Source organism: Arachis ipaensis, chromosome B04 (genome assembly GCF_000816755.2).
Source record: "Arachis ipaensis cultivar K30076 chromosome B04, Araip1.1, whole genome shotgun sequence".
Taxonomy (NCBI): domain Eukaryota; kingdom Viridiplantae; phylum Streptophyta; class Magnoliopsida; order Fabales; family Fabaceae; genus Arachis; species Arachis ipaensis.
The window spans coordinates 130,265,010-130,280,604 of NC_029788.2; the positions used below are offsets into that span (position 1 = coordinate 130,265,010).

The window sequence follows — 15,595 nt, forward strand, 5'->3', positions numbered from 1 at the left end:
ACTTTTAATATTATGCATAAATTAAAAAAAAAACCTTTTATTAAACGAAAAAAAGGATTAACATATCTTTATGAATGAACTCAACCAAAATTTTTTAAAATTGTACAATCAAAAATACTAGAGATAGAGAAGTGCGACACGGATACGTTTTCGGTGCGGACGAACAGCGACGCTGATGCGGGACGAATGACGAAGAAGAGGAGAAAGGCGGCAATGAAGATGAGCACCGAAGAAGAAGAAGAAGGCGTTGTGGATGAGCGCCGAGGAGGAGGAAGGCGGCGTCGAGGTTGAGCGCCTAAGAGAAAGGTGGCATGGATGAAAAGCGGCGGAAGATGACGAACCACAAACGGCTTGCGCCTCTGGATTTAGAAAAANAAATATTATATAATTTGTAAAAGATAACTAGTTGAATTGGATTTAACACTAAGAATTGAGAGTTTTAACAAAAAGAATAGTGCGTCGATGAGTAATAGCTTAAATGGCATAGACTCCTCATACTCAATTAAGAGGTTGCGGGTTCGACTCTCTTATCTTTCCAAATTTTTACTCAATTAAGAGGTTGCGAATTCGAGTCTTCTAAGGAGGAACCAGCCAAGAAACAACCCGGAAGATTAATCTATGTATGTACGTTGACACTGCACTCATAGTAACTCACAAAATCACTGTGTTGAAGATCCCACCGCTGTCTAGAGTCAATTCCTAGTTTTCAATGGCTTCTTCTTCTTTTTTATTGGATGCTCCCAGCATCAAACATGATGTCTTCATCAGCTTTAGAGGAGAAGACATCCGCACTTCTTTTCTTAGCCATTTGAGAAAAGAATTGCATCGTAACCATATCGATTTCTTCGTAGACGATGAGAAACTGCACCCTGGAGATGACATTTCATCCACGCTTATTCAAGCCATTGAAGAGTCTTCTATTTCTTTGGTCATCTTTTCGGAAAACTATGCTGCTTCAACTTGGTCCTTGAATGAACTCGAGAAAGTAATTCAATGCATGAAACGAGATAAAAGGATTGTGATACCTGTTTTCTACAACGTTGTTCCCTCTGATGTGCGGCATCAGAATAATTCCTTTAAGGAGGCTTTTGATAAACACCAACACAGATTGAAGGGAAATATGATGAAGGTGCAAAGTTGGAGATTGGCTTTAAAGGAAGCTTCTAATTTATCTGGATTTCATTATCCATCAAAATATCCGTAAGTTCTTCTTTTTACTACTTAATCCACTATATTGCCATATGCATATGCATACCTGCTAAGCTTTTTATTTTTTATTTCGTCATTGTTATACTTGTTTTCTTTTCAATTATACTTGTAATGTGTAATATTTTCTTATATTTGTTTATACAACAGGGATGAATCTAAATTCATTGAAGAAATTGTGAATGATATTTCAGAAAAATTGTCATATATTTTTTCAATAGAATCCAAAGGTCTTGTTGGAATTGATGATAGTTTTACATGTATTGAATCATTATTGGAAATTGAATCGAGCGAGGTCCGAATCATAGGAATTTGGGGGATGGGAGGAATAGGTAAAACTACTATTGCTGAATTCTTATTTGATAAATATTCTTCCCAGTATGAAGGAAGTTGTATGTTGAAAAATGTAAGAGAAGAATCACAAAAGTTTGGTGTGCCTTATTTATGTGAGAAACTTATTTCTGAGTTATTAGCCGGAGAAAGTCTTGTTTTGAAAGGATCATCCAAAGCAAGATCCGCTTTTATCAAGAGAAAGTTGAGTCGAAAAAAAGTTTTCATAGTGCTTGATGATATGGATACATTAGAACAGTTTGAACATCTTGCTACACAATGGTTGGGACCAGGTAGTAGGATCATTGTAACTACTAGAGACAAGCATGTCCTTAGAAAAGTTCATGGAATATATGAGCTCCAGGGCTTGAGTTTTGAAAATTCCCTTAAGCTTTTTTGCTTGAATGCTTTTGACAAAGTCTATTCTGAAGCTGGATATGAAGAGGTTTCTAAAATGGCAGTCAATTATGCAAAAGGTGTTCCATTGGCTTTAAAAGTCTTGGGATCTTTTTTATATTCCAAAACCATAGAAGAATGGGAAAGTGCTTTGGGAAAACTCAAGATTTATCCTAATAAAGACATTTTTAATGTCTTAAAATTGAGTTATGATGGGCTAGATGATTTAGAGAAGGACATATTCCTTGACCTTGCATTTTTTTTCAAAGGAGAAGATAAGGATGTTGTCGTATCATTTCTAGATTCCTGTGGTCTTTTTCCTGCTATTGGTATAGGCAACCTTTCACGTAAAGCTCTCATAACTATTTCAAATTGTAATACAATAGAAATGCATGATTTGATAGAGCAAATGGGTCGAGAAATAGTTCGTCAAGAATCAATTAAATACCCAGGAAGACGTAGCCGCTTAAGTAACCATAAGGATGTCTACAATGTACTGAATAATAATAAGGTAAGAAAACCACATATTTAATTACTTTCCTTGATTATATGTGTTAATGCAGGAAATGCAACTAACATGATAACATGTTTGGCCATTGGATTGTTTGCAGGGAACAGACTCTATTGAAGGCATTATGTTGGACTTGTCTCAAATTACAAGAGATCTACATTTAGATGGTGACACTTTCAAAAAGATGCCTAATATAAGGATTCTCAAATTTTATGATTCCCGGAGGCATGAAACATCAGCGAATGTGTGCGTTTCTTCAACTCTCGAGTCATTTCCAAATGAACTAAGATACTTGGAGTGGAGTGGCTGCCCTATGAAGTCTCTTCCGTCAACTTTTTGTGCTGAGAAGCTTGTCACTCTTTCTATGCCAGATAGCCAACTTTCTAAACTTTGGGATGGAGTTCAGGTATTGATATTTATATGTACAAGAGCATCTTTTATAGTCTCCTCTAAATAGAAAACTAAGATGCATTTGGTTTATGTTTTTATTTTCTGTGTTTTTTGTTTTTTGGATTTTACAAAAAAAAAAAAACGTGAAAAAAATAAAAACATGTTTTCTTTCTATTTTCATTTTTTTCTTTACAAAATCCAAAAAACAAACAACATTAAAAATGAAAATGTAAACCAAACGTATTTGAAGATGCGATGATGGTCCCCTTAATTGTTATAGGATCTTGTAAATTTAAAGAAGATTAACCTTAGTGGATGCAAGCAGCTGGTGGAGCTTCCAGATTTTACTCGGGCATTAAACCTTGAAAAAGTATACCTCAATAAATGTGTAAGCTTGTGTGAACTTCATCCATCCATTTTATCCACCCACAAGCTCGAAACCTTGAGTGTTAGAGGTTGCAAAGCACTAAAGAGTCTTGAAAACAAGATCCATTTTAAATCTCTTCAAAAACTCGATGTTAGTGGCTGCTCAAGCTTGAAGGAATTTTCAGTGTCATCAGAGGAATTAACGAGTTTGAATTTATATGGGACAATAATCGAAATGTTGCAATCATCAATTGGTCGTCTCAACAAACTCGTAAAGTTTCATCTCACTAATATGAGACTTGAAACTCTTCCAGACGAACTGTGTCTCTTAGGATCCCTTGAGGAACTGAATCTTGAAGGATGCAAACAGTTGATTGAACTCCCTTACAATTTGAAAGCCTTATCACAGTTACAGGATGTCAACTTAATTGACTGCTGCAGCCTTGGATCTTTACCAGAGCTTCCACCATCTATTATACATTTATCTGCCACAAACTGCACATCGCTGGAGAAAGTATTCAACGCAAAGACAGTGTTCAGTTTAAATCTAATATCTATCTCATTTGAAAACTGCGAGAGGCTCGATGAGAATTCATTTGTAGAATATGTGCATCATACAATGATGGGAGTAGCAATCAGAGACTTGTCGAATGGGATGCTGCAAAATAAATATAGCGATCCATACTCTGGTGATAATAATTGGGACCCTATATATCACACTAAATCCAACGGCCAGGTTTTTTATCCCGGAAGCGAGGTTCCATCATGGTTCAAATATCAGACAAGGGAGAGTTCGGTAACCGTTGACCTTGATGCGGATGAACCTTATATCCATACGCTGGTGGGGTTCATTTTGTGCTGTGTTGTTTATCATATTCCTTCTCAAAGAGGAGTTCCTCCTATTGGTCCTGTTCGTTCTGCAAAATGGCCTCCCAGATTCAGATGTAAATCCAGTTTATCTGATAGTCAACAGTTTGCCAAAACGAGTAGATGGAGCTCAAACCATGTTTGTATATGGTTTGAAGTTAGTCATCACCATCGATTGCGTGATAAGAATGTTACATTTAAATTCGAAGCTGAATCTTTTATGATAGCTTATGTGGAAGGAAGGCCACGGTATGAGCCGTTGCGATACGAATGGGAGGTGATAGGGTGCGGGGTTTGCCCCCTGTATGCCTCAGACATCCTGGATGCCTTTCAAAATGTGGATCCGGAGTTCCAGTTCTTTTATGATAGACGCAGCTACGGAAGACGGGATCATCTTGATCACTCAGTTTTCACGCTTGACGAAGTGAAAACGAAGATGATTCACCACATGAATGATCAACAACATAGTTTTTGATGTAGAAACGCTCATTCCTTTTATAGTGAGAGTCCAGTAATAAAACAAAAACCGGAAAATCTCTCCACGATCCCAGAGGAAGTACTGGATGGAGAAGAAAACCAAGTCGTTCAAAGGAACAATTCTCCTCGGTTACCTTTATTAGGGTGAACGCGGATCAAATCAGATCGGATATGGCCGAAATTTCGATTCAATCCGCACTAAAATAAAATCGGATCTAATATCCACAGTTTTTAAATTTGGATCTGATACGATCCACACATTCCTTCCTATCGATATATCTTCAAAATACAAAAGGTTTTTTAAAAGTTTATTTTTATTAAAAATATATCAATAAAATTTATTTTTTTATATTTTTTTAAATATGTTTTTTTTTTACTCAAGATACATACACAAAATTCGCAATTCAATTCTATTAGTGTGCGGATGGAATCCATATCCGTATTTTTTAGATTGAATTTGAATAAATACCACGAATACCCAGATAAAATCCGATCCACTAACACTCCTACCCTTCATATGACGGCGTTTCGTAACCAAAATATTTAAACATTGCCGAACATGTTAAGGTGAGAACATATTCCATGCTTGTTCCTCAAACTGAATAAGACAATCCCTATATATGTATCTACATATAAATACAAATATTAATTAACTCATTTTTAATATATATTTTGTATTCGCCAATGAGTAATAGCTCAAATGGCATAGATTCTCCATGCTCAATTAAGAGGTTGTGGGTTCGAGTCTCCTATCTTTCTAAATTTTTAAGCCAATGAGTAATAGCTCAAATGGCATAGACTCCCCATACTCAATTAAGAGGTTGCGAGTTCGAGTCTCATATCTTTTGGTATATATATATATATATATATATATATTTTGTATTCTAACATATATTTTATACTAAATGTTGTTTGGATTATCCCTGTTTGTTGTTAACTCGTCCGTGTCTTACTCTGTTTGTTGTTGAGTTATATTTGCAACTGGTTGCATGCTACATGTTTGATAAAATGTGTGATCCTCTGATTGACCAATTCGTCTGTGTTAGCTTCCTTGTTTCCTGTGATGCTTCTCTGTTGTTCTCATTTATGTTGCCTCTGATTTCTAGAATCGTCAAAGACATCAATTATATACGCCCCTCAATTTTTTGGAATTGTTGTTTTATGAATTTGTCCCCAAAAGAACTTAACTTTGCAGGTTGTTTAGTTGTTTTCAATAGAAATGATGTTGAACCCTTGTGAGTGAAATAGAGAGGGTATTTGGGTGTCTACCCTTTTGGGTATACAAGTAATGTTAGCTTTATTTTCAACTCTCTGGCTTTTGTTTCTTCTGTATTATTAGTACCTGCATCTAAGGATAAGAAGCTGAAATTGCTATTCTGGTATTCAAGCTATCCACTTGGTGCAGTCTCTCCCTTTCTGAATATTGTTTATGTAACTAATGAATTATTGCTGATTAGTCAGGATAATCTGTTTAGCTTATGATTAACATTGGCAAGACTTTTTTTTTTCCCCTTCATCACAATTCATGAGTATTAGCCATTTTAGTTGAATGCAGTTATATTTATCACTTTTAGTTTTGCCTTGAAAATTAGATACTACATAGCAGTTGAATTGTCGTGAATTTTGGATTTTGCTGCTTGTTCTGTTCTTGGAGTTGTAAGTAGTTGTAAATGTCATGTCATAGTGATAATTGTTGAGCTACTTTGCAAATATTCAGTTTTCTGATAGTGATTATTTCCTTTGTCATGTTCATGAACAAGATGAGATAGGGGTTGGAGATCATATGCTTGATTGAATCAATGTTGTTCATTTATTTGATTTTCAGAAAAGTGATATACATTTGATAGTTCAATTTGTTACAAACCATTTGAATTACATTAGTTATACACGTTGTTTTTGCCAGTTTTTTTTTTTTTCGTAAGGAATGAGTCGTTTGCAAGGATCTTCTTCCAGCCTTAAACAGAAGTGAGAGTTGGCTTTAGTTTCTGATACTTTGACAGATGGATAGCATGTACTCTATAATCTCATTCTTAGCAAGAGAGACATTGGGATGTGGTCAGCAGACATGAAAAGAGGAACAAATCTCCCAGATAATATGGTCATAAATCCCTTAAGTTGATCAAGGAGGTTGTTAACATCCAAAACAAAGCAAAAAAGCACTACATGGCAGCACAGTTTGAACCATCCGAGGAAACCACAGGTGGGGATTGGTACAGCGAAGGGAATCTTGATAAAGAGTTAATAAATGTCATGAAGAGCGTGTGCTTGAAGTACATTTCCAGGCAGAAAGTTGTTACGCGTGATGGAGTTCTGGAATGGAGCAGAAAGAGTGGAGTCTTCACTGCTGAAGTCTCAAACCAGCAGATAGAAGAGATTTTGCAAACTCTGGTTTTGGATGATGAGATCATAGAGGTGAAAAGCACTGGATACTGGGATTTTGAAAATGTTCCTGTTGACAGAGTTTGTTACATATCCAAAAGCAAGGGTGGTGTCAGAGAACCAAAAGATGGTGCCATGTCTTCAGGTGGTGTTTGTCCACGGATAAACTTCTGTATCCCAGATGACATTGTTTCCCCAAGAACTTGCGTCTCCTAGCAGAAGTAGTTGGACTTTTGAATGAATCAAAGACGAGTCATTTGTATGATATGAACCTCCAAGCCTTAACAAATGTTATCTTCCTTTGGTATTAAGATTGCAATGTTGGTTAGCTCAACTGGTTCAAAGGTCCACTTAGCAGATTGCACAGGATTTCATCTTACTTGGTGGTCATTTAGCACATATTGATTACCATTTTGTGAATCTACAATGAGAGGAGGAAGTGAAAAAAGTAAGAAAACTATTTGCTTTACATTTTCACTTTCAAATTTCAATATGTTTGTCAAGTAGATCCAATATATTTGTTTTGTCTTCGAAGATTTTATTGCTTTTAGAAGATATACTACTCTGTGGAACTTGCTGCAGTTGCCATGACTTTGAACATCTCCTAAGGCATGAAAATGATTGAATTGCAACTTCTTTTTTGAAGCAAAAAACTCAAATAGAATTGAGCGAGGACAAATCATTTAAAGATGATAGCAGCATATGTTTAATTTGATTAGAATCTACTATATTTTATGATATATATTTTTATCTTTAATATGCTAGCATATTCTCTTTTCTGGTTACATATTTTCCACTTTCTTGATTACATTGTATTTTAGCCTGAGATTGAAAGGGATTCTACTTTGCTTATACTTGAATTCCAAAACATATTTGAATGAAGAGAAACCCAAAAAGGGAAAATAAAGAGGACTGATCTATTTGATACTTTCTTTTTTTTTTTTGCCATGAATTCGTTCCATTTGCTCTAATTTTAGCTTTCTCACTTTGATTTAACCGTCAATTTAGTAACAAAAGACAAATTCCTGGTCTTAAGCCTAAACCAAAGCAACCAAGATAAACGGTGCAAAATCATTACATGTGTCACTCAGTTGATCAATTTAAGCTATTATATAAATAAATATGTATATGCTTTCCATATGAGTCAAATTCAACATTAATAAGTTCATATCGTTGAATTAATCTTTTTTTAACAAGTCCAAAACAAAGAAATCAACAATGGATCAGAACCAGAACATGAATCCTGGCCAAGCCATTGGACAAGCTCAGGTGAATATATTCATGATCTTTCAATTTAAGTATTTCATTCTATGTTATGTATTTTGATTTTGACAAAACAAGCTATAGTAAAAAATGTCATGATAGCTGATATCTAGTGTTATTGATGACTTAGGGGAATATGATGGACAAGGCTTGTTGCAATGCTGGTCAGGCTTGCAATGCTGATCAACCCTGCAAAGAGGTTATGTCATTTATTTGAACAGATTAGTTTTTTTTTTTTTTTAATTAGATTTCAAGGAAAAAGCCTATGTACAATGAATAATAAAGCTTTTATTATTATTTTCAAAAGAGTAATGTTCGTGTGGTTTATTATTATTATTACTACTTATCACGAATAATACTACGATGAAGAGTAAAAATTATTTCTTTTAGAATAGAAAAATGTGAGGTATCAGAAACTGAGATGATGAAGAAATAATGAACAAGACAGAGATTTGTGCTATATATACACAATTGTTTAACAGATTCTAACTAATTGTGCTGAGCTGGACACACTCACTAACTAACTTTCTGATTACCGTACATTATGTGCAATGTACATGTTATTTATAAATTTAGTAAAAATTATTTACTGTTTAAAAAAATATATTATTTATCATAGTGTGGTATGTACTCTTGAGATGGAGCCTATATTCTATGGTAACAAACTGATAAATAAATAATGAGAACATGAAAAATAAGTCATGTTGTCTCTATTTATTTTAGAATACTAAAATCTTGGTTAAGCAATTTTAGTGACTGATAAATGTATTTTAATTTTGTAGACTTGTGAGGACAAGGCAAAGCCACAAGAATGTGCTGATGCTTGCAAGAACACAGTTGGGGCTCACAAATGAATCAAGTGGAGTAGATCTTTCAGTGTTTTAGTTTTGGACTTTTGGAGTTTTATGCATTAGATATGCAATTTTTGTTTTAGCAGTAGTAGTTATATCCTATTTTAAATAGTTTATAGAAAAGGTTGTTTTGCCAACTCTTCAGTTATGAAGAGAATAGTTTTGTCCCAATATTTGTAAAGAATTATTTGGTTTTTTATTTTATTTTATTTTATAATTGCTAAATCATAAGAAGTAACAAATATGATCAACATCATGAGCAACAAATATGAAATGAACGTGCAATGACATAGAATAGAACCATGGAAAATATAATTTGACCATTTTTAAGTACTAGTATTTTTAAAAGTAGTAAATTCTAAAAAAAATAATCATCCATAAAAATATTCATATTTGCTTGGTATTGTTTTTCCCATATCAACTTGGTGTTTACACAGAAGAATGATTTAAAAAATCATGGCAATAACCAAATGGTAAAGACAATAGTAATCAACAAACTAAGCATGCAATCATCAACAAACAACATAAAAGAAAATATGAATAATCATAAATAATTTCAGGATAATTTTATCAGGATAAGGTGGCATTATTCTTATTTTTTAGCTTTAAATAATTAAAAAAAAAAGGTTGATTCCACCACTTCTTAAACACCAATTAAAGTATTGATTCTATGCACAATTTCCATAAGAGTTAGATAGAATTGATGATCTCTTGTTCATGGTGAACAAAGTCATATTCATTTGCCAACTTATACCTTTAAATGACATGATTATGTGGATAACTAAAGGCTTTAATTTATATGTATTTTGTTTGTACGCTAGTGTAATTATATATTGTACTTTATAAGTAAAATAACTAGAACTATATTTTTTATATTCACTATTTAAATGGTTATCTTCTAAAATAGAAATGTGAATCTATTATATATAGAGTTAATAGTTANNNNGTATTGATTTTAAGGATGAATTTAATTAAAAAAATTCAGATTTAATTTAAATATGCATAATCTTTTAAAAACTAATTTAACTATTTATTCTTCAAAATATTAATATAAATTCTTCTAAAAATCAACCTATCATTTAATCAATACATAAGAAATATTTAAGCTTTATTTTTTTTAATTAATAAGATTTGAGGCACAGGATTCAGTGGTTCAGGAACCTTTGGACCACTTAGTGGTCCAAGTAAAAAATATGTTTTTGGAGTTTTTTTTATCAATTATTACGTAGTCCTTGAATTAATTTTAATTACAAATTAATCCCATATATTTTATTTTATTATAAAAATAATTTTTTATTTTATAAATTATTATTTTATCAATTATCTATTATATTTATTAACAATCAAATACAAAAATAACAACCAATTATATCCTCCATTCATCCTAATAATTCCAATTGATTAAAAAATTAACTTTGATCTCGTTACGTTCGTCCATGGCTTCCAAATCGTGTTTCCTTGAAATTCAATCGATTGGTTTTTCAAAACAATCGATTGAAAGTTGTAAGGTAGAATGGTAAAAAACTTAAACCAATCGATTGTTGTTGCTCAATCGATTGAATTCACGAAAACAACATGGATTTGCTAAATACAATCGATTGGAAAGTGATGACATTGAAGTTTTAGCCAAATTCAATCGATTGGTAATGTAATCCAATCGATTGGAAGGTGATGAAGTTGAATGTTTTGCCAATTTCAATCGATTGGTAATGGTACCCATCTACTCAATCAATTGTTTTTTATTATACCAATAAGCTATTGAACCAACTTGGTTAAATTTGGTTAGCAAAATAATTTCGTCATGTAGTATTAATACTAGTAGAAATACATTTTCTTTGTCCAAACTAGACCAAACTACAGGATCAATGATTTAAGTTAAGTGATAAAAATTGTTCTTATGTTAATACATTGATATTGGTGCAAGAAGATAATAAGATCCTGATCATGGTGATTGAAAAAAAAATTGGATTAATGAGGATTTGTACAACCTATTTGTGATTTATGAAAGTAGAATAGAATAAATTGTGCAAAATCCTACAGAATTCTGAAAAATGAGAACATTACCAATTGATTGAGTAGATGGATATTCCATTATCAATCGATTGAAATTGGCAAAACATTCAACTTCATCACCTTCCAATCGATTGGATTACATTACCAATCGACTGAATTTGGCTAAAACTTCAATGTCATCACTTTCCAATCGATTGTATTTGGCAAATCCATGTTGTTTTCGTCAATTCAATCAATTGAGTAACAACAACAATCGATTGTTTGGAGACATTCATTCGATTGGAAAGTATAAACAATCGATTGGTTTAAGCTTTTTACCATTCTACCTTATAACTTTCAATCGATTGTTTTGTGATATAGTGTAAACCAATCGATTGAGATATCATTAAATCGATTGTTTTGAAAAACCAATCGATTGAATTTCAAGGAAACACAATTTGGAAGCCATGGACGAATGTAACGAGATCAAAGTTAATTTTTTAATCAATTGGAATTATTAGGATGAATGGAGGATATAATTGGTTGTTATTTTTGTATTTGATTGTTAATAAATATAATAGATAATTGATAAAATAATAATTTATAAAATAAAAAACTATTTTTATAATTAAATAAAATATATGGGGTTGATTTGTAATTAAAATTAGTTCAAAGACTACGTAGCAATTGATAAAAAAACTCCAAAAATATGTTTTCTACTTGGACCACTAAATGGTCCAAAAGTTCCTGAGCCACCAAATCCTGAGCCAACTTTGTTTATTAGTTTATTGACAGAATCACTCACAAGGAGAATAAGTTCTGGTTCATGTGCGAATAAAGGGCTATGAAGAGAATAAAGTTGTCATTTTGAAAGTAATTAGCATCCCTCAATTCATATTTTCATCAATCTTCATCAATTCTCTCTGGATCCCGCACGCTGATTGATCAATCAAGGTAACATTTGTAATTTTTCAATGTTCTTCTGATATGCTGTCAAATTCATCAATGGAAATTTGATTTCTTTCATTGCATGTTCATTTTGCCCCGTTTTACTTGTTGCCGTGAGTTTTTAAATACACAAGAAGCGGATCAGTTGTGAAAAAAGTGTGTTCAGAAGCCATTTGATGAGCTCTGCCAAGAACCAGGCGAGAAATGGTGAATAACAATGACGGAGAGGGAGATAGAAAGAAAGAGTAGAAAAGAGAACTTTCTGGAACAGTGGCTATTTTATCAGAGAAGTTAATTACAATTACAGTGTATATCAACCTTATATACAACCCTTGCCTAACTAACTAGCCACTACCAATTTAACTAATTGCCTAACTAACATGGTATATATATAAATAATACAGTACTCTGCAGTACGTACTCTAACTTGGCAAATGAACACTATCAACATCAATGCATACACATGTTTCTAAATTGAATACTGAACACAAAACTGAAACAAAGTTATGATTTTGTTGTTGGTTTTCTGCTGGTTGGTTATTACCCTTTTTTTTATGTAGCAGGTCCCATTTTTCTTTAAATAATTGATTTTAGATTTTTGTTAGAAAAATACACATGAAGTGTTGGGTGGTGTATTCTAAGCTGTGAAATAGCTCAAAGGTAAAATCTTTGTGTGTAATCGATAATATGCTATTTGTGTTCTATGTGAAGGAATCATCTGAGAGTGAAGTTGCTGAATATATCAGCAATTTCTTTTTTTTTTTTAAGAATTTTCTGTTTTAGATGTTTAACACTGCTACTATATATCTAACCTGAGAATAGAAGGAGCAGAATGAGTAGTCCAGAGCTGCCAAAGAAAAGAGTGGCATTTGTGCTGATAGATGGGCTGGGCGATGTGTCGCTGCCGAGGCTTGGATACAAGACTCCTCTTCAAGCAGCGAAACTGCCTAACTTGGACGCCATTGCGTCAGCTGGAATCAATGGACTAATGGACCCTGTTGAGGTTGGCTTGGCTTGTGGAAGTGACACTGCACATCTTTCCTTGTTGGGTTATGATCCTAGAGTTTATTATCGTGGTCGAGGTGCATTTGAGTCCATGGGGGCTGGATTGGCCATGTCACCTGGTGATATTGCTTTTAAGGTTGGTGTAGATCCCAATTCTCACTGTTTGTTTTCATTATTTAGTTAGGAAAAAAAACTTGAACTTAACAAATAGAATGAAACAGAGGTATCATTTTTTAGTAGATATGAACATACTTTATTTTAATTTGACATTACACTTTCAACATACTTACTGATGTTATATCTATGTTCCTCGCAAAAACTGTGGTTTCTTAGTATTCTTTGTTTTTATGATTACTTCTTAATCTTCCTATTGCAAAATAGTTATATCTCAGGCTTTTCTGAATTTCACATGTTAATAACTTGGTGATTCCCCCCTTATTTTCTGCAGTCAAATTTTGCAACACTTGATGAGAAAACTGGAATAGTCACCAGTAGGAGGGCTGACAGGCACTTCGAAGAAGAAGGCCCCATACTTTGTGCTGCCCTCGACGGAATGAAGCTGCCATCTTTCCCTCAATATGAAGTTAGAGTCAGGTGAAGATGCTTAAGGTTGCCACTTAGCATTAATTATATTGAGTTTTTGATGTTTTTGTTCTCCATTTTTATGAAGTAGACTTGGGAACATTTTGGTTGTTGCCAGAGAAAATTTAAGTAGCAAAGAAATCTATATATATTACTCATGACATACATTTTGGGGCATCTTGGATGATTTGGCTTTAATTTAAAAAATTCATAGGTATGCAACAGAACATAGATGTGGAGTGGTTGTCAAAGGACCAAATTTGAGTGGAAATATTTCAGGAACAGACCCATTAAAGGACAACCGCCTACTTTTGAAAGCCGAAGCTTTAGATGATTCTGATGAAGCAAGAAACACAGCTGATGTCGTTAATGAGTTGTCCAAGGAAATAACAAAAATATTGGTTTCTCATCCTGTGAATGCTAAACGTGCCGCAGAAGGGAAGAACATAGCAAATGTAGTCCTTTTAAGAGGTTGTGGCATTCGAATTGAGGTATGATGTTTCAGTTATTGTTATATTACACAGTTATGTTAAGCTGCAACCTTTGTTATACAAGATATTAGTGTAAATGTACTATTGATCTGCTATTAGTCTTTCAAATTGTATATCTTTATTACAGGTTCCTCCATTTATAAACAAACATGATTTATGGCCTTGCATGGTTGCTCCCACAAAAATAATTGCTGGCCTGGGTTTATCACTTGGTATTGATATTCTAGAAGCTCCGGGAGCCACCGGAGATTATCGAACTTTACTAACTTCAAAATCATCAGCAATAGCTAAGGCTCTCTCAGCTCCTTTGCAATCTTGCCCCCGAGTTTTTGTACCTGGAGAGGATGAGCATAAAGAAGGCCGGTTGGATGGCTATGACTTTGGATTTCTTCATATCAAGGTCAAAATTTTATAGCTTTGGTTTCTCTCTCTTTTCACTTGCTTGGAAAATGCATAGTTGTTTAGACTATGATCTAATGAGAGAGTGATCTTTAGAGTAAACTACCATTTCTACCCGTAAAAATTTAGAACGTTGACAAATCTATCTATGAATAAACGAAACAAACTTTGTATTCATAAAAGATGAGTAAATTGCCATCTTTACCGATGAATGTTCAAAATGTTAGACCGTCTTTCGCGGGTACAAACTACAAAGCTAGTTTCATTCATTCATGAGTATATTTATCAGTGTTTTGAATTTTTATTGATAGAAACGTTAGTTTTCATGATCTTATGGGAATTTCCAAACAAATGTCTTGTGTTTAGTACTACTTAAAGCTTGCATTCTAAGTTGTATTCTTTTAATTACTGAATTGTGATGAGATATTATGTGGTGCTACAGGCAATAGATGATGCAGGCCATGACAAAGCTAGCATTCTCAAAGTCAAAGGATTAGAAGCTGTAGACACTGCAGTAGGGCAGTTGGCAAGGCTTTTGTGGGAAGTAGAATCATCAGGAAAATTTCAGTTTTACCTTTGTGTCACAGGTGATCACTCTACTCCAGTAGAGTATGGAGATCACAGCTTTGAACCGGTTCCATTCACGATGTGTCGGTTGAAAGACTTCGTTGGTGCGATTGGCGAGTCCACCATTCAAACCACTTCTCTGGACCCTTTTCCTATTCCCAGTGTTGTGCCTGGTGAGGACTTGACTAATGATTTGGAACAAGAGGAGAGAAAAGAGAAATGTTCCGAGTCTTATGGCGGCGATTCAGTTTATGAGCTGAATGAATTGGCAGCTGCAAGGGGATGTTTGGGACGTTTTCCTGGAAGTGAAATGATGGGAATTATAAAGAAATTCATCAGCATAGATGTGGTAACTGCATGACTATGAAATTAAGAGTGTTGTGACAGTTAATATTCTAATAGTCCAAAGACTTTCCATTTTTTTTTTACCTAAAAAAGCAAGTGCTTTCAGTGTATAACTCATCAAATTTTGAACACTACTACTATTAAAAGAATTGTGTATCAATGTTGTTTTCCTTTCTGGAGATGAAGATGTATCAGTGTTCTAATCAAAATAAAAAAGAATGATTCATGCC

The 15,595-nt window shown here is 33.6% G+C and overlaps 2 protein-coding genes and 1 pseudogene across 3 annotated transcripts; all 3 read left to right on the forward strand.

Annotated features, from left to right (window-relative positions):
- On the forward strand, positions 657 to 4,541 carry LOC107637379 (disease resistance protein RML1A-like). The gene is made up of 4 exons (XM_016340802.2): positions 657 to 1,200; positions 1,357 to 2,443; positions 2,544 to 2,849; positions 3,114 to 4,541. Exons 1-4 carry the CDS (start codon positions 710 to 712, stop codon positions 4,539 to 4,541), a joined length of 3,312 nt encoding a protein of 1,103 aa, XP_016196288.2. The 5' UTR covers positions 657 to 709.
- LOC107635517 lies at positions 5,394 to 9,251 on the forward strand (annotated as a pseudogene).
- On the forward strand, positions 11,802 to 15,595 carry LOC107635516 (probable 2,3-bisphosphoglycerate-independent phosphoglycerate mutase). Of its 2 annotated transcripts, none has more exons than XM_016339001.2 (6): positions 11,802 to 11,982; positions 12,799 to 13,117; positions 13,430 to 13,575; positions 13,778 to 14,054; positions 14,182 to 14,454; positions 14,896 to 15,595. In XM_016339001.2, the coding sequence occupies exons 2-6, from the start codon at positions 12,809 to 12,811 to the stop codon at positions 15,379 to 15,381; spliced, it is 1,491 nt and encodes a 496-aa protein (XP_016194487.1). In that variant the 5' UTR covers positions 11,802 to 11,982; positions 12,799 to 12,808; the 3' UTR covers positions 15,382 to 15,595. The 2 variants fall into 2 exon arrangements, with proteins under 2 accessions (XP_016194487.1, XP_020977796.1); XM_021122137.1 differs by having other exon boundaries at positions 12,808 to 13,117.